Source organism: Parasteatoda tepidariorum, chromosome 6, assembly GCF_982258835.1.
Source record: "Parasteatoda tepidariorum strain Cologne lab strain chromosome 6, Ptep-v5.0, whole genome shotgun sequence".
In the NCBI taxonomy this organism is placed as follows: Eukaryota; Metazoa; Arthropoda; class Arachnida; order Araneae; family Theridiidae; genus Parasteatoda; species Parasteatoda tepidariorum.
Genome location: NC_141760.1, coordinates 18,368,411 through 18,387,166, shown reverse-complemented (window position 1 = coordinate 18,387,166; position 18,756 = coordinate 18,368,411). Strand labels below are relative to the sequence as shown.

Genomic DNA, 18,756 nt, shown 5'->3' with positions numbered 1-18,756 from the left:
GCGTGGAGACCCTTCGCGCGGGGAAGTTAAACTTCGCAACCTGCGACGTTAAGAATCAGCAGTCGCAGAAGAATCACTAGTTCGACTCTTTTTCCTGCTCCGCTCGCTTCAGTGCTCTGTAATCACCGTAATATTGTGCTTTTTTCCCTCGTGGATCTCTTGAACCAGTGTTTATGGTTGCCTCATCGTCTCGCCCTGGAAAATGTATTTGTATTAATAATGTATGTGAATGCGTCATAATGTAATTTCAGAAGAGAAACAATCAATTGATATTCACAAGAGACGTACCTTGACATAACCTTAAATCCGTCGCATTGTCCGTGGAATTGTTTTCACTCATTTTTTACAATTGTTATCCACTAAATTTGAAAGTAAAAAATACTATCCTATTAAATTATATGTGTATCAAAACAAACTGAAAAAATATTTATAGAAAAACAGTACTTTAATGACTCTTATTATTTTTGTGCAAGTGAGAACCAAAACATTTATGGAAACAATATGGAAATGAATGAGGGAAAACTGGATCCTACCACGTGATTTCCCGGCCAATAAAAATGTAGCGTTAAACGTTTAACGCAACCTTGTTTGGAAGTCGCATAAGAAGTATAACTTAAAAAAATTTTTCGTGTGTGTTACAATTGTTGAATTGTTATTTGTTTTGTATTGTGACAAAGTATGTACATATCAAATTCATTAAAATTGGTCCAGTAGTTCTACAGGTAATCGATCGATTCTGCAAATTCACTTAATTTCTTACACGAGAGCATTTACTTCCTTTTTTTTTTAATTGAGTTATAATTTGACATACTTAAAATTGTTTTCAGAGCAATGTCTCTATTTCTGTACTTTATTAAATTTCTGTACTTTTCACCATAATCAGTGGTTTATTTGAAAAAAATTTGTATGAATTATTAAAACTATAAGCAACATTATTTCTTCACCCTAGGAATCATCTGTGGAAATGGAATCAGTTTCCGTGCGACCTTATACTTTCTGTACTTAACATCTCCCCTCCCCCGCCCTAGGAACCATCTGTGGAAATGGAATCAGTTTCCGCGCGACCTTATACTTTCCGTACTTAACATCTCCCTCCCCCCGCCCTAGGAACCGTCTGTTGAAATGGTATCAGTTTCCGTGCGACCTTATACTTTCCGTACTTAACATTCCCCCTCCGTCCGAGCAACCATCCCAGGAAAAACGCACATTCAAAAGTAAATCCTTTGCTGTAATAGGAACAAGCCCATAAAAGAAACATATTTATAAGTAACATATACCTACCTCGTCATAGGTAACATCCGTGGGAAAAGACCAATTCATAAGTAACATTACCCGTTTGTCCGAGGAACCATCCGAGAAAACAGTCCAATTCATAAGTAACATTACCCTTCTGCTCAAGGAATGATCCGTGGAATAAGACCAATTTATAAATAACAATACCTAAGAAACAATTCGAGAAAATAGGCTAATTCATAAATAACATTGCCCATTTATCCGAGGAACCCTTCGAGAAAATAGAAAAATTCTTAAGTAACATTACCCATCCGAGAAAGTATACAATAATATGTACGTAAATAAGATGGAAACGAAAAATTTTCAGTCAATATGAAAAATTTTCCAATTTTTTTAGAAATAAAAGCGCAAAAAGAAAAAATAATAATACACTACAAGCCTTAATAACTTTTATTTTAGTGCAACTCTCATCTTACATATTACAAAACAATTCTTACATATTTTGCAAAACATTAATGTATTTCTCTAAACTCTACATTCGTATAGCTTATTTATTCTATAAACATCTGATGCAGACATAGCTTTCTTGTTGTAGACTTCGACTAATTCTCTACCGCTTTTGTCTGTCATACTGTATTCGCCTCTCTTTTTCACAAAGGAATTGCTTCCATACAACATGATGGAGTTGAAGTCAAAGGAAGATAGGAGCCTATTTTGTTGTGGAGCCAGCTTCTTGAAAGCGTAATACCATTCTGTACGGTAAAAAAAAGTTTTCATATTTTTCAAAACAAATCAGTAGTTTCAATAAATGAACGTAATTTGATTCAATAAACATGTATGTCTTGTTCTAATACAATGCATTTTTGTAATAGAAGCATTTTTTAGAAAAGGTTTTACTGAAATAAAAGTTACATATTTATTTATCAAGTATGGAAAAAATAAGAGTCATTTAAATGCAAACAATTTGCCATAATTAAATATAATTTTTTGGATATTAGTTATCACATACGTTTTTTTAAACCGTTGAACCACCGACCCGATTTTTTGGGCTTATGACTACTACTGTTCAACTCCGTTTTTTTAAACCCAATCCAGAAGACAAGGGCACACATGGATTAAGTATTGGGAGACATTTGCTTTCGTGGAGACCTTTTTGATGGAACTACACCACATTTGCATTACATTGAAAGGAAAACAATGAAAACCTTCCATGGTTATTCAAACGGCAGAGGGACTCGACTAAATACACCCATGATCCGTCAATCACTGAAGATATTTCACGTCAGCACTTTGGTCAGTGCATGCCGAATTCGGTACGGCCAGCAATCGTTGGGATTCGAACCCGGTTCACCTCATTGAATAGCGAACGCATTATCCCTTGAGCCATCACGACTCTAGTTATCTCATATGATGTATCTTATATGTTCGCAAATTTTAGTCGTGAAAATTGTTTTGTTTTTTTTAATTTTAACCTTCATTTAAAATATTAAAAATCATGCTCGATCTTGATTTGGCATCAAAATTTCTATCAATCTCTTGATCGGATCGGGATTTAAAGCTAAATGTATTTAAATTTGTGTGGTGAGGGTGCTTAGAACAGGTGCTGTCTGAACGAGATCTATACTTGAACTGTTACCAGTCTCGCACATTAGTCAATTGATATCAGTCACACGTAAAGCGATGCAAAATCAGATCATCTAATACATTATAGTTTAAAAACTACTACTGTAATAGTTCTTCCGGCAGATGTTATAAAAAAAACAATTTCTCTGAAAGAGATATTTGAAACAGGCAGCATTCGCATATTATCAGCTGGAACATGCTACAGTATTTATATGGGTCATTCTCACAAAAACAATCATTTTCATGTCCCCAGTACATTTTATGTTTGTTTTACAACTTACGAAAAAAAATTTTCAGGGAAAGTGCCCTTCGGAATGCAAGCTAACAAAAGAATAAAAATAAAATTATCAATTTTTATTTTTTATTTATTTTAGGTAATAAAACACACATTGGAATTGAAGGTAACGAGGAGGCGGATCAGCAAGCCAAAAAGGCCACGAGCTTCAGCCGGGTGGGAACGATGCCCCCAGTGGAAAGAACATTCATTATTAGATACATCAAGCAAGCCACAATGAATAAATGGAAAATAGATTGGAGTGAATCAACAAAGGGCAGGCAGACACATAATTTCTTTAAAGATCCCACAATAACTCGCCTGCAGTCAAACTTCTATTTAAACCAATTCTTAACGGGCCACGGGGTTTTCGGAATATATCAACAGAAATTCTTCAATAAACGAGCAAATTGTAAATTTTGTGACCATCAAGACATTGACCATCTCATAAAATTTTGTCCCATATTCCAGACGATCCGTGGCAGAAAATGGGATCAATACACTACACATCAACTTTATGCTGATATTGACTGCAGGGGGAAAATCATCGAAATTCTTAAATATACCCTGGATGATCTGCTTGCCCCTGCGAGTACACCTGACTAATTTTATCTGGTTTTATTTTTTAAACTTTCGACTTTTAGGCTTTCTGGTTTTAAACTTCTGCGTTTAGTATTTTACTTCGGCACTTACCGTTTCCATGACTTTATTCTCCCCTTGAAATATCATCTTCATTATACACTGACTGAGCAAAACTCTTGAGATACCCACCTAATATCTGGTCGGGCCCCCTCTGGCCCTGCGGAGTGCAGCGATACGGCTTGGAAGTGAGTCTGCAAGGCTCTGGAACACGTCCGGAGGTAGTTGGCACCACACATTCTGCAGAGCGGCAGCCAATTGTGGCCTGTTCGTGGGTTGAGGATTCAATGCCCTGAGCGTGACGTCGAGGGCATCCCAGATATGTTCAATGGGGTTCATATCAGGACTTCGAGGTGGCCAATTCAGTCGTCCAATTCACTCGTCGAACAAGGCATGGGCGATATTGACGATATGTGGCGCTGCGTTGCCATCTTGATACACAGCAATGTCATCAGGATGTTGAAACATGACAAAAGGGTGGAGATGGTCTCCAAGCAGCTGAAGATACCGCTGACCAGTCAATGTGGCACCCAGAACGACCAGGTAGCCCATTCCATGCCACGAAAATGCACCCCACACCATGACTGATAGGCCACAGGCCTGGACTGTGCCCACTTGGCATGCTGGAGCCATCGATTCATGCGGTGTATGCCACACACGGTGCCCCCCATCAGCATGGAACAGTTGATAACGTGATTCGTCAGACCAGATCACGTTACGCTACTGTTGCAGTGTCCATCCGTGGTGATTGGTGACAAATGCACGCCGAATTGTCCGATGACGCTGGGTTAGCAGTGGCATACGGGTGGGGCGACGGCTCTCATACCTGAGAACACGTATGTTCCGACGGATTGTCCACTGGGACACGTCTCTATCACGGCCAGTGTTGAATTCAGCTGGGATTTGTTGCACAATTGCTCTCCTATCTCGAATTACCACTCGTCTCAGGTTTCGCCTGTCTCTGTCATTTAGGACCTGTGGACGCCCGGTATGGTATCTGTTGTGGACTGTGACACCCTCATTCACCCATTCACAGTAAACTCTCGACAAGGTTGACCTTTGGAAACCGAATTTCTGAACCACTTCCGAAATGGTATGTCACATGCGTCGGGCACCCACAACCATGTCGCGTTCGAATGCCGTCAACTCACGACGACGTTGCATTTTACTTGATCACTCACACAGCCACTTCAAGCAATGTCTAACACGCAACTGAGACCGTCACGGAGGCCACCAGGTGGCGTTGGTCACACGTGTTGTTCATCCACCAATCAGAGCCCTGCTATCCCATGAGTTTTGCTCAGTCAGTGTACATGGGACATTCGAAATGAAATCTTGCTCTTGGTCAACTTCAGCACCCTCTGTCTTACCTGGTGTCATCTTTGAGTGTTATCCTCTTAGTGAAACTTTGGTTTACCTTTGAACATTTTTAATCTTAGAGGCACTTAGCCTTGAAGGGGAGACACTTGAACTTTTAGTCGACTATTTTATTTATTCTACTAAGCTTATTTTAGCCTTATTTGTTTTTTAATATGATTTTTCATATGTTACCATTTGATGTTTTACCTGACCTCACTTTTATATGTTTTTACCTATATTTTTGACACTTTTATTGTCGGTTGATTTTATCCACTTTGATGTTTTAAGCACTTTTAATTTTTATTCTGTTCTATTTTTATTTTATTTTTTTGATTTTGGGATTTTTCCTATGTGTTTTAATCTTCTTAATTTTGTACTTTCACTTTTCTGTAGTTTGGTAGTGTTTAGTTCACGTGTAAACGGGTGAAACCCTTATCCGCAAACTCCTTCGGGGGTAGGTCGGTTACTATTGGTCTTATTTTAGGTAATTAAAATATACCAATATGTCATTCCCTCACTTGTCCCCACTGTTGATTTAAAAAAAGAAAAAATTGTTTCTGAAATTAAAAAAAAGAATTTACAAATTCGTGTTTTTTATTTCAGAATATTGAAATATAGAATTCAGAAAATCAATTTTAAATTTAATTTCCGATAAAAATATTATCACAGCACTATTTTAGACTTTGTCCCTAGTGTTTTGCATCATTCCCTCATAACAATGTTTTTATCACTTGCAATCTTCTTAGAATAAAAATATTTTAATAAAAACTTTAGCAGTTAACAACTGGCATCATAGAACAAAATTGCAGTATGTTTCCATCTTCAACTTAAAGAAGCTTTGCTGTGGAATAAATTTGAATAAATCAAACCAGGTAAAATTTTTTACGTTTGTCATTCCCTCATGTCGTTTTTTAGAGTAAAATAAAATACAACTACATCGAGAAAGTGGACAATTATATGTTGCTTTCTTGTATGAATATAATTGTATGTGATTGATTTCAGAAATTAATTAGGCCTAACTGTTATTTTTAAATTTTATTAAATTTGTCATTCCCTCACTAGTGTATAAAGTGAGGGAATGATGCTGAAGTGAGGGAATGATTCAAGATGAGTATATTCTTAAATTTTTTTTTGTTCAATCGTGCCAGCCAATTTTATTTTCCAAACCTGTAAAAACTATTAAATATAAAAAACTAAATTATAATTAATATTAGATATACTTAGTATGTTATCATTTTCAAACTTGAGGTAGCTGTAACTTCGAGAAAAACATGTATTAAAATAAAATGCCATTCCCTCACTTTTTAAATAGTGAAATTAATTAATTAATTTAAATATTAAGTATAATTTATAGGATATATTCATTTTTTATAATGCCATTACATATTTCTATTAATATAAAAAGTTTCAGAGCTTTTAATTCACTTTACTTTTTTGGGATTTTATGAACTGAAAAATGACAGTTTTCGTGAGAATGATCCATATATAATTAAGCCTAGTTCTTCTAATTTTAAGTCTTGATCCATTTACCTCAGCTGAAGTTTAATCTAAACAAAAATCACACTATGTATATGATGCTTACACAGCAAAGTATAATACTTACGATCAACGATATTTTGCCAGTTAATAATCAAATATTCATCCCTATCAGATCTATTGTGCTCATGTTCGAAACCGATAGCGTGCAAGAGTTCGTGCACAATTGTTCCAAAAGGCTCGCAACCATTTGCCAAAGATAACAGTTGTTGTCTTCCTATTCTTCCCCAATGTGAGTAACATCTGCAATTGCAAAAAAAAATTTAATCGATGAATTTGACACATTTGCAGACCTAAGAGTGTAGAACGGTATATATTACATTTGAACAAATGACGATTGTATCGCCATCTGTTCTATTTTGTGGATTACTAAGTTTTGACAAATCAATTATATTTTTCCGAGAGTTATTAGATTATGAAGATGAGCCATACTGTAGAAGAACCCTCCCTTTCAGCTTGCAAAATCATTTTTTCTTCAAATCAGCTTTTAAGAACATAAACCGTTCTTTTCTCATGTTCTTCATTTACGATATTACATTCTATTCTACTCATTCTTCGTTGAACATTTCTCATTTTGCTATTTCTCATTTCCCTTATATATATATATATATGCATTAATTGTTATGATGAACCCAATGCTATTAAATCTATTAAAACTAAAATTCTAGGGGTTAAACTTAATTTTCACAACAAACTTTTAAATTTTTTAAAGTTAGATCAAGTAAAAATTAATTCAAATCAATATTTTTCTAATTTTTTAAACTTAGTAGAAGATCTAGCTAGATATAGGTTTAAGAATAATTATAAGCACAAGGATTTACCCAAACCAGATTATTTTGTTTTAGATTTTACCAATAAAATTTTTAATAATCTTAACATAAATGCCATTATAGGTAAAAATAAAAACCTTCTTCCTATCCAACTTAATTGCAAACCAACTTTCAGATACACTAAGAGTCTAAAAAATTTAATCTGTAATTATAGGAATATAGCTACAGATAATTTCAACTATGTATGTAATTGTGATGATTTTAAAGATACTCCTTTTTTTGATAACTTCCATAAACACGTTATTACAGGGGATTTAGATATTATTGACAACGATAATATTAAAAAATTTATGTCTTTAGGTTCAAAATTTAGACCATATTTTCCAACTTCAAAAAACAAGGTTATTTCCATTTTTATTAAAAATCTCGATGATTTTATTTTAAAATTATCTTACAAACATAATTTCCCAATTGAAGGTTTCTTTGGATGGAGAGAGAATATCATTAAAGATTTTAAAATCAATATTAAAAGGGACAAATTAGTTTTTCAAAAGGATTTAATTTTTAACTCTGTTTTAAGACAAGATATTAAAAATATTCAAAATAAATTTTGTATAACCACCGTTGATAAAGCTAGTAATAATTTTGCAATTATTTGAAAATTTTTTTACAAACAACTTCTTTCCAATGAACTTAATAGCAATATTACCTACAATAAACTTAACACCAACAGTGATATTATTATTAATAAAATTAATGCTATCTATAAAAGACTTAAAATTAAACCAAATAATATTAACAATTTTCCTTTTCTTTTTGCCAATCCAAAATTCCATAAGACTCCAACCAAATTCAGGTTTATTGCAAGTGGCGTTAATAGTAACATGAAAAAAATCGGTATTTACTTTGAGAACATTCTTAAAAAAGTTTATAACAAAATTAATAAACTTACTAAAAATAATAACTATTTAAATTGGAATATTAAAAATAGCATTCAGGTTTTAAATACACTAAAAACTTTAAAAAATGTAGATTCAATTCACTGTTTTGATTTCGAAAACCTCTATACTTCCCTTCCAACTAATAAAATTCATGATGACCTTCTTCAAATTCATAGCATGTTTAATCTCAGTGATATTATTAATGAAGATAACTGGAACTTTCTAGTACATATTAACCTTAACAACAATTATATTCTTTTCAATGACCACCTTTTTCAACAAATTAATGGTATTCCCATGGGAAATAATTTTAGTACTAACATCTGCAATATTTTTCTTTTTCTACAAGAATATAGATTTGTAAAATCACATGTTAATCTTCCAATTGATTCTCTCTTTCTCAGATTCATTGATGATCTATTAGTTATTAATTTTAATGATTTCGATATTCTAGCAAAACATATTTATCCAAATGAATTAATTCTTAATAAAACAAATAATAGTAATTCTTCAGCAAATTTTTTAGATTTGACTCTTAATATTAATGCAGATAAAAATATTACCTCTAAACTTTTTGACAAAAGAAATGAATTTAAATTTCCAGTTAAAAAATGCATAGATTTCAACTCTAACTTAGCCAATAAGGTTTTTTCTAATATTATTGCCAATCAAATTCATAGATTTTACAGGAATAATTCTAACTATAACGAGTTTTTATTAGATACTGATATATATAAAAACGATTTAATTAATAGCCATTTTCCTAGTTCATTTCTTAATTTCTATTTTAAAAAAATCTTAAAAAACTTGGTACATTAATTTTTAATTTTTATTTAATTTTTCTGTTTTAAGAATAAGCTCTGATTTTTTCAAGGTAGGAACTAACTATGATAAACTATTCCTAAAGCCACTGGACGGAATAGTTTGGATGTATGACCTTTTATACTGGATTAGTTAAATATTTTTAGTTACTTTTTAATATTTGTAGCCTCTTAAAATTAATTTAATTTTAATTGTCCAGTATAATAAACAGTTTATTTATTTATTTAATTATTTTTATTTTTGTATAAGTGGAATGGGCTCTGGTTCATAAAGAACCACCCCAAATAAATGCAGGTGATACGTGTATACTTTAAAATTATGTAAGGTTGTATGAATGAAGAATAAAACCTATAAACGGTTTTCTATTCCTGTATGCAGGCTCTGATTTTTAAATAAGTCACCCTATGAAAGATGGATATGTGTATTCTGTAATATTATGAATGAAGGATGAGTCTATAAACGGCTTTCTATCCTGACAGACTGACTTTTAAATTAATTTCCCTATTAATGTTTTTTTTTTTTTTTTTTTTTTTTTTTTTTTTTTTTTTCTTTTTTAATTTCTATTTATTTATTTATTTATTTATTTTTTATTTATTTATTTTTATTTTTTAAGACTGCTAATTTATTCAATCCGTTAAACATTTTTATTATTTTTTCAATTTTATTACCTTTTTACTAATTGTTTCTCATAGATGGCAGCACTAATATTTTACCTAAACATTTTTTTCTTCTTCTTCGATCAAATGTTTTTTTAATTTTATTATATTCGATTCAAGCTATAAGCAATATTTTACATCTTCGCGATTTTTGTTAACTGTTTTATTATTGTACTTTTAAACCTAAACCGCGTTTTAATTCACGCCGGTAAGTTTGATTTCCTTTTACATTTTTCTTTTATTTCATGATTTTTTTTCAAAATAAGGTTTTTTGCGATATCGACACATATAAAGAATAATTTTTATCTTAGGATAATTATTCTTTATTCAGAAATATCGCATTATTTATGGCAATTAGATGTGTCTTGACAACGACTATTTGCCTATACCATTCTTGTTTCTCTACCATTTAGTTTTTTATTTTTATTTTATTCATGTTTTTCATGTTAATTTGTGTTTATATATATATATATATATATATATATATATATATATATATATATATATATATATATATATATATATATATATATATATATATATATATATATATATATATATATATATATATATATATATATAAATATATATATATATATATATATATATATATATATATATATATATATATATATATATATATATATATCAGATTAGACAGATTTTAGTGTTAGTCTTGATCTAATTAATCTATTAAACCTTTTATTTTTAAGATTAGTTTAAATAATTTTTAATTCCGAGTGAACATTCTGCTTACAACAAAATAGCTTTACTTTTGAAATATGTCTAATAAGGATTAAATTTATAAAAAATTAAATTAAAAAATATCTATTTAATTGAATCAATTTTTTTTACAGTTTCAATCCTTTCCTTTATTTTGTGCTGCATTCCAATAGTAAGTAATAATTCGAAGCACCAATTACTTTTTCAGTTAACATTCTAGAAGCATTGTTTTCATAATAAGTACCATCATTGTGCGCAATTCATTCCTAAAAATTCTCAGTTAATATTCAAAAATTTTTTTTACCCAGTGTGCTTAAAAATTTTGATGTGATCTTCTTGGTTGGTTCTTTCAACAAAACGTATACATGTGTTGTCTTCAATATGTTTCATGGCTCTTCGGATTTCTGATGTTAATTGAGCTGAAATACAAAATTAAAATATTTCGAATTGCGAAACAAAAATGATAAATAATTCCAAAATCAACAATTACTGAAATTTATGTAAAGATCCAGTGACTAATGAAACGTAATCATGCAACGAAATAACTCGATGGACAGATGCTAATTACTCGTAAACATAAAATTAACTAATTTTACAAGTGGAATGATCATTTTACATGAGTTTTAATATGAAAGACAGTGTTATATTATTCGAGGAAAAAATTTTGGAAGAAAATGGAAAATTTCGATCAATTGTTTCGTTCAAATAGCCATTTGCAGGTGTCAGTTCAAATAGCCAATTGGAAAACAAAAATAATCAATAATTCCAAAATCAACAATTACTGAAATTTATGTAAAGATCCAGTGACTAATGAAACGTAATCATGCAACGAAATAACTCGATGGACAGATGCTAATTACTCGTAAACATAAAATTAACTAATTTTGCAAGTGGAATGATCATTTTACATGAGTTTTAATATGAAAGACAGTGTTATATTATTCGGGGAAAAATTTTGGAAAAAAATGGAAAATTTCGATTAATTGTTTCGATCAAATAGCCATTTGCAGGTGTCAGTTCAAATAGCCAATTGGAAAACAAAAATAATCAATAATTCCAAAATCAACAATTACTGAAATTTATGTAAAGATCCAGTGACTAATGAAACGTAATCATGAAACGAAATAACTCGATGGACAGATGCTAATTACTCGTAAACATAAAATTAACTAATTTTGCAAGTGGAATGATCATTTTACATGAGTTTTAATATGAAAGACAGTGTTATATTATTCGGGGAAAAATTTTGGAAAAAAATGGAAAATTTCGATTAATTGTTTCGATCAAATAGCCATTTGCAGGTGTCAGTTCAAATAGCCAATTGGAAAACAAAAATAATCAATAATTCCAAAATCAACAATTACTGAAATTTATGTAAAGATCCAGTGACTAATGAAACGTAATCATGCAACGAAATAACTCGATGGACAGATGCTAATTACTCGTAAACATAAAATTAACTAATTTTGCAAGTGGAATGATCATTTTACATGAGTTTTAATATGAAAGACAGTGTTATATTATTCGGGGAAAAATTTTGGAAAAAAATGGAAAATTTCGATTAATTGTTTCGATCAAATAGCCATTTGCAGGTGTCAGTTCAAATAGCCAATTGGAAAACAAAAATAATCAATAATTCCAAAATCAACAATTACTGAAATTTATGTAAAGATCCAGTGACTAATGAAACGTAATCATGAAACGAAATAACTCGATGGACAGATGCTAATTACTCGTAAACATAAAATTAACTAATTTTGCAAGTGGAATGATCATTTTACATGAGTTTTAATATGAAAGACAGTGTTATATTATTCGAGGAAAAAATTTTGGAAGAAAATGGAAAATTTCGATCAATTGTTTCGTTCAAATAGCTATTTGCAGGTGTCAGTTCAAATAGCCAATTGGAAAACAAAAATAATCAACAATTCCAAAATCAACACTTACTGAAATTCATGTAAAGATCGATTAATTGTTTCGTTCAAATAGCGTATGGAAAGTTTTGAGAACACAAAAAAATAATTAAAAAATATACTGGTGAGAATAAATGTTTTACAATCTCAGTCGGCGACTGTTTTAAAAATTATTTGATGCAACTATTCTTTATTGCAAAATTAATTATGTGATATTAATGTACTATTTTATTCTCTTTCATATAAGTGATTCATTTTATTGTATAAAATGTGCAAATAATTTTTTATAAACCATTATAAGGTCTATCCCGATTGGCTCATTTACTCCATGTGCAATCACTTTTTAATGAACGAGGCAAAACAAATTGATCCTCAGAAAGTTTAATTTACTCAACAAATCCGTACCAACGTTTCTCATTGTGTTACTATTTATTCCTGTACCACATTAGCCACATATCTCTTATTGCAATCAAGCAATGCTCAATCTCAAGCAATGCTTGATATTGCTTTATAATTTTAAATACCCATTTTGTATTTAATAATTTAATTTTATACAACGACAAGGAAAAGCTTATTGTAAAATTTACTCTAAAAGAATGCAAAATAATTTCATCGTTAGTTCAAAAGCTTAAAATACTTAACAAAATAAAATATTTGGTACTGTGTTACTATTTATTATTGTACCACATTAGACTCACATTATTAGTCTTATCAGTAAGAAATGCTCGCTATTGTTTTGTAGTTTTTAATACTCATTTTGTATCGATTACTTTAATTTAATACCATCACGGGATAATGCTAGCCTTAAAAATTCGTTTTTTGTAATTAATTTATTTCTGGTGCTTCTTAAGCGTCATCTTTGGCAGTAATTGGTAAAATAATAATAGAAATATCAATTATAAAAGTCTCTTACATAATTCAGGAGATATGAAATAAGGCACAACTCCGCCCGGCCATCTCTGCGAATCACGGGGTATAGCATTTCGATCCTTAAAGAAATAAAAAATAAACAGGAATGGTAGAAAATAGCAAATTATTATACAAATATTTCAATTCGATATATTTATGACATTGGAGTAAAACAAAATCCCCCCAATTGTATATAAGTATTATGATATAAAGTATATGATATATCATATATACAACCAATATGATATAAAGAATTATATAAAGTTTTGATAAAAGTATGATATAAAGAAAAATAACGTACTAGTTTAAAAGATCTTACTGTAATCATAATTTCATTTATGATTTTAAAGCTCATATTTTTATTATATTGTTTGACTTCCTGTTTACACTATCTAGCTTTTAAATATTAATTCATAAATAGTTAAAGCAATAATACAACATTTAAGAAATACCGGATCAAATTCCAATAAAAAGTAATGGCACCTTGAGTGAAACGTCCGCAAAATTCATTTTTAATGCAAAATTTTATGCCGCAGTTTTAAGAATAATAATTATTTAATTACAGTGAATCAGTGACTTTACAATAAATATTACAACACTCAAAAATTACGGTCTATCAGAATTTTTGTACTGAACGGTAAAAATGGATTTTACGTTAAAAAGTTACGGTCCCCTGACTTCCAATACCTTTTACAGTAATTTTGTCTAGAAATTTTTACAATATAGTTTTTTAATCAAAAAAGGAAAATTTCAGTTTAGAATGGCTTATATAGCGTGTTTTATAGTTTTGCCCTTCATGTCCTAAATACAGGGTCTTCTACAATTACTACTCCTAATACATAATTTCACAAACCTCGTCAAAAATGAAGATATAGAAATTCAACACATAAAGTGCGAAATTAAAACTTAACCGTAAAAAAAATAATGACGCCTCTGAAATCTAAAAAAAAGTAGCCATAGGACTAGTGTGCATAAAATATCAAAACCTGAGTTATTGCAAGAGGAGCTGGAAGACGATTGTTAAAATTTTGTCCAAGTTTCAACCACCCATTTATTGTCTGATTTGTTTTACTTTTTATGAGTGATTAAGCATTAGTCACTTATGTTTCAAACTCTGACACAAAAACGTTAAATCAAACTAAAAGTGCAAACTCTATTAATGCTTTAAAAAGAAAGCTTAAAAAAGGTCTTTTTTTTTCTTTTGAAAGAACAGTGTTAGATTAAACTGATTTGAAAAAATAAATAAATGTAAAAAAAGCTAAATATGTACAAGTTTCAGAAAAATCCGGGATTTTTTTGTGTTTTTTACTGAAAATTCTATTGTCATAAGATGCATTTAAAGCAACCATACTATCTTCGGCAATGAGCAGGCTGATGACATAACCAAAGAAACCCTCAACTCTCCAATAGCCCAACCGGACGCTGATGCGATAGTCAGACGTAAACTTGCCTCCTAACCAACTAAGAAGAATTCTATCCTAGAGCTTGAGTGCAACCGGGTAATACCAACTACCATAGGACTATGCACAAGACACTTTAAAGGAATGAAAATATCTCCTGATGGGCAAAGAAGTTACAATACTTGTCCTGAAATCCAACTTTCTCCAGGTCATATTTTAAACTGCCCTTCTACACTGACTAAACACCACAATATCGACCCAAACCTCGCAGACAATCAACACTGTCAGCTGCTCCTTTCGCCAAGGGTCTTTGACATTGCCAGGGCTGTTTTGGACGCCTTCGGTGGTATTTGATTCCTCTGCATTACTTGGATAAGACAACAATAATAAAAAAAACATACATACCGCAATACAGACTCAAAGCCACGACTCTCCTACCACGGAGTTGGAGATTTAAAAAAAATTGTTGGTATAAAATAACATTAATACAAGTATGCAGTCAATCATAATATTATAGGAGCATTAACTATAGTTATAACTGGGATTATTAAACTGAAGCTGATGTTTGAGATTATTAAACTTAAAGCTTACTCCTAATGGAGCGCAGTTGGCTAATTACTGTAACACACTCAATCAAAATTAAAAGAAGATATACTTGAGTTTTGTCTCAAGTGACGTTTTGTTTCAAGTATCGTCTAGTCTCAAATTTCATGCATAGTACGGCTTTGAGGATAACTCCTCCAGACTGAAAGTCTGGGGCTGTCTGCTGCTATGGTAAGAAGCGAGAGCACTTTTCTAATGGGGGTGAAATGGGGGAAAGAAGGTGTTAAGTTTACTCATGACGACCTACGCTAAAATTAAGACAAAACTATTCACTCCACACCCCTATTCGAAGTGACATTTCCGCGTAACCATAGTATCCGCCACGACACGAAACGGGTGTCTGGAGTTCTCTTGAAAGCCGCACTATAGTTCCAAGTGTCATTTTGTGGTAAAGCTGAATTTGAGTTTTTGTAAGTGCACTCTATGGTCGTGTTATTCAACGGATTTTTGCGGACAAAATTTAAATAGTCAAAGCTTGAGAGTCTTAAAGCAAGGTTTTGATTTCAAACCATATGACAGAAACTATAACACAGAAAAAATAACTAACAGCTTATACGTAAAAGTGCTAAATTATTTCAATAAAATTTTTTAAGCCATATGACAGAAACTATAACACAGAAAAAATGACTAACAACAAACAGCTTATACGTAAAAGTGCTAAATTATTTCAACGAAAATCAACAATAATTTTAGGTTTTTATAACTAGATAAAAATCAATAAAATTTAGTAAATAATTCTCGATATTTGCTACTTTTTTTAACCAAAAATGCAGTGGTAGCGATACTTTTCAAAACTTAAAAAGATTTGTCACAAAAGCTTTTCATTTTCACAAAATTTTGGTTTTTCTAGATTTTTTTTTTTTTTTTTTTTTGTCATTTTCATAATGAGCTTAGAAGCTTTTCATAATGACTGAAGATGGACAAAGCATGAAAATCAATAATAATTGCTCGAAACTCGAACAACTGAAAAAAAATGGCATATTATTTGCTAGAAATGGTTATATTTTTATCTCGTTAGATTTTCGAAGAACTACCATATGTGATGAGTTAAAAGGAGGAGACCAGACACATATTTTTAAAAACTTTTAAGCTGGTAACAACGTCACAATCAAAAATCAATTTAATTAATTTAATTATTTTAATCAATTTTATTAATTTAATTAATTTAATTTAGTAACTATGAAAAGTAAAGTCACATTTTCAAACAATATTCTTCTAATATTATCACTAATGTATCATAACAAAAAATAGGGTAATTATGATAAGTCCAACACTTATCAAAAATATGCTTACCTCATCAACTTCTACTCCCAACATATCTCCCTCAAACATCCCCTCATTGATCATAGGGTCATGATGGACTAAATAAAAATGAGACGTTAGAATTATGGAAAACTTTAAGTTTTAATACACATGGTTGCCTATGAGCGCCACCTTTATAAAAGCATATAGTAAGAATTTTTGTAATAAGTCAAGTAAAAATTATTCCCAATTAAGGTCAACCATTATTATTTAATCATTTAAGAGCAAAAACAATCAATGACGCAATTAGAGAGAAAGCAGAGCACTTAAAAAAATGTGAGGTCAAAAATACCAGAATATGAATAATTTATTTTTCAATTTTGTATTTTTCATAAATGCATGATAATAAGAACTACAATACTAAAAACCAGATTTTTCGGTAAGCCGTTACCATATGAACGATAAGTCTAATGAATGGTTTAAATACCGGACATTTTGGTTTTATTAACCAGAATAATGTTTTTTTTTTTTTTTACCAGATATGTCATCATCATGTACTTATTAATAAATGTATAAATGTTTGTAATGCAAATCTTCTTTCAATTTTCAAATTTCAATTTTGTTATTTTTGCCTTTCATTTTTCTCCATTTATTTAAGTACATTTTTAATCAAACCTTTATAAATTAAATGCGTATCACTTGAATAAATAGAAAAATATGCTGATATTTACATTTAAAATTTTATTATTGAATTGATGAAAGATAAAAGTACCACCACATAAGGTGCTGGTACTTATTACTTTAAAATCGGTATTTATCGGAGCATGTTACGGAACAAAAAATCTAACATACTGTAATTTTCACAGTAATAATTTTCATAAAATAACGCATTTATTCGAATTAAATAACTATTACTGTGAAAATTACGATATAAAATTTTAAGATAAAAAAGGATTTTACGGATGCTGCACGCGGGTTGCCAGTGCTTTTATCGTAACTTCACTCGAAAATTTTTACAGTGTAAAACAAAACAACCACTTTAATTACAAATATATTCTATCAAAATTCTTTAAATAGGCTACAAGTTTCTATGCAAATTCGTCTCCACTCTCCAGTGCACAATACAGTACAGAAAAAAAGTCGGCGCTGGCTTTTTTCTGTATTCTACTTTTTCTGCATTCGGCTATAACTGATTCTGTAAAATTTAAATAATTATGTCAAACTTCATTTGAAAAGCATTCCATATTATTGAATATTTGTCACTAAATTCACTTTAAAAAAAAATTCAGATCATTTTATGATAAAATATACCAGTACTGAGGTACTCTAGATGCTGGTACTTTTTACCTTAAAATCCATTGTTTTTAGAACATGTTGCGGAGTAAAAAATCTGATGTACTGTAATTTTGCTAGTAATAATTTCCGTAAAATCAGTGAATCACTTGAATGAATTAACTATTGTAAAAATTACGATACAAAATTTTATGTTAAAGAAAGGATTTTACGGTAAAATAGGTTATACAGATGATGCACCCAAAGGGCCGTTACTTTATGCTGTAATATGATCCAAATTTTTGACAGTGTATAATAATACACATTAAGGGTTTTATGCTAGTGTCCTATAAACATGAAGGGTCGTTTGCTGCGCTAAATGATAATTAAAGAAGAATAGCAGTACATATATAATATTTTGATTTACCTTCGGTAGTCCAAGCCAATGAGAAAAGAGATAGAAAAATAATAATTTTCATATTCGATTCCAGAAAAAATAGTATGGCTATTAGACGAACGTTTAACTTTTACTTATAGAATACTTTTATCACGAAATATTATCAAAAAAAGATTAAAAGTGAATTGGTGGGATCGTTAAAGCTGTCAAGATCAAAGATCCTGCGTATTTTAATAGATTAAAAACACCGTACCATATATTGATGAAACTACACCAAATGTACGTACAACTACACTAAACGAGAATGTAGTGCTAGTTTCAGCTAATTAATACAATTTATATTTGATTTAACATTAAATAGAAGAATTGAAATAAAATATTTTTACCGAGAAAAAAGAAAACTCCTTATAAAATAAAATATTTTCTCGTTTTGCTGATAAAAAT

General features: G+C 30.4%; 1 protein-coding gene across 1 annotated transcript; it reads right to left on the bottom strand.

Annotated features, from left to right (window-relative positions):
* Window positions 1–1,665: 1,665 nt before the first annotated feature.
* Window positions 1,666–18,460, bottom strand: LOC139425175 (astacin-like metalloprotease toxin 5). The gene is made up of 6 exons (XM_087165490.1): window positions 18,343–18,460; window positions 16,695–16,762; window positions 13,403–13,478; window positions 10,881–10,995; window positions 6,732–6,907; window positions 1,666–1,985 (listed from the first exon to the last, which is right to left on the bottom strand). Exons 1-6 carry the CDS (start codon window positions 18,392–18,394, stop codon window positions 1,759–1,761), a joined length of 714 nt encoding a protein of 237 aa, XP_087021616.1. The 5' UTR covers window positions 18,395–18,460; the 3' UTR covers window positions 1,666–1,758.
* Window positions 18,461–18,756: the final 296 nt, after the last annotated feature.

What these genes read in the sequence shown, in the direction of transcription:
- LOC139425175 (XM_087165490.1), bottom strand. Translation starts at nt 18,394, where the DNA reads ATGAAAATTATTATTTTTCTATCTCTTTTCTCATTGGCTTGGACTACC. An exon ending in ATTGGCTTGGACTACCGAAG is followed by an intron (nt 16,763 to 18,342) that starts GTAAATCAAAAT and finishes ATTTTTATTTAG; the next exon opens with TCCATCATGACCCTATGATC. An exon ending in AAAATTTTTAAGCACACTGG is followed by an intron (nt 6,908 to 10,880) that starts GTAAAAAAAATT and finishes TTGCAATTGCAG; the next exon opens with ATGTTACTCACATTGGGGAA.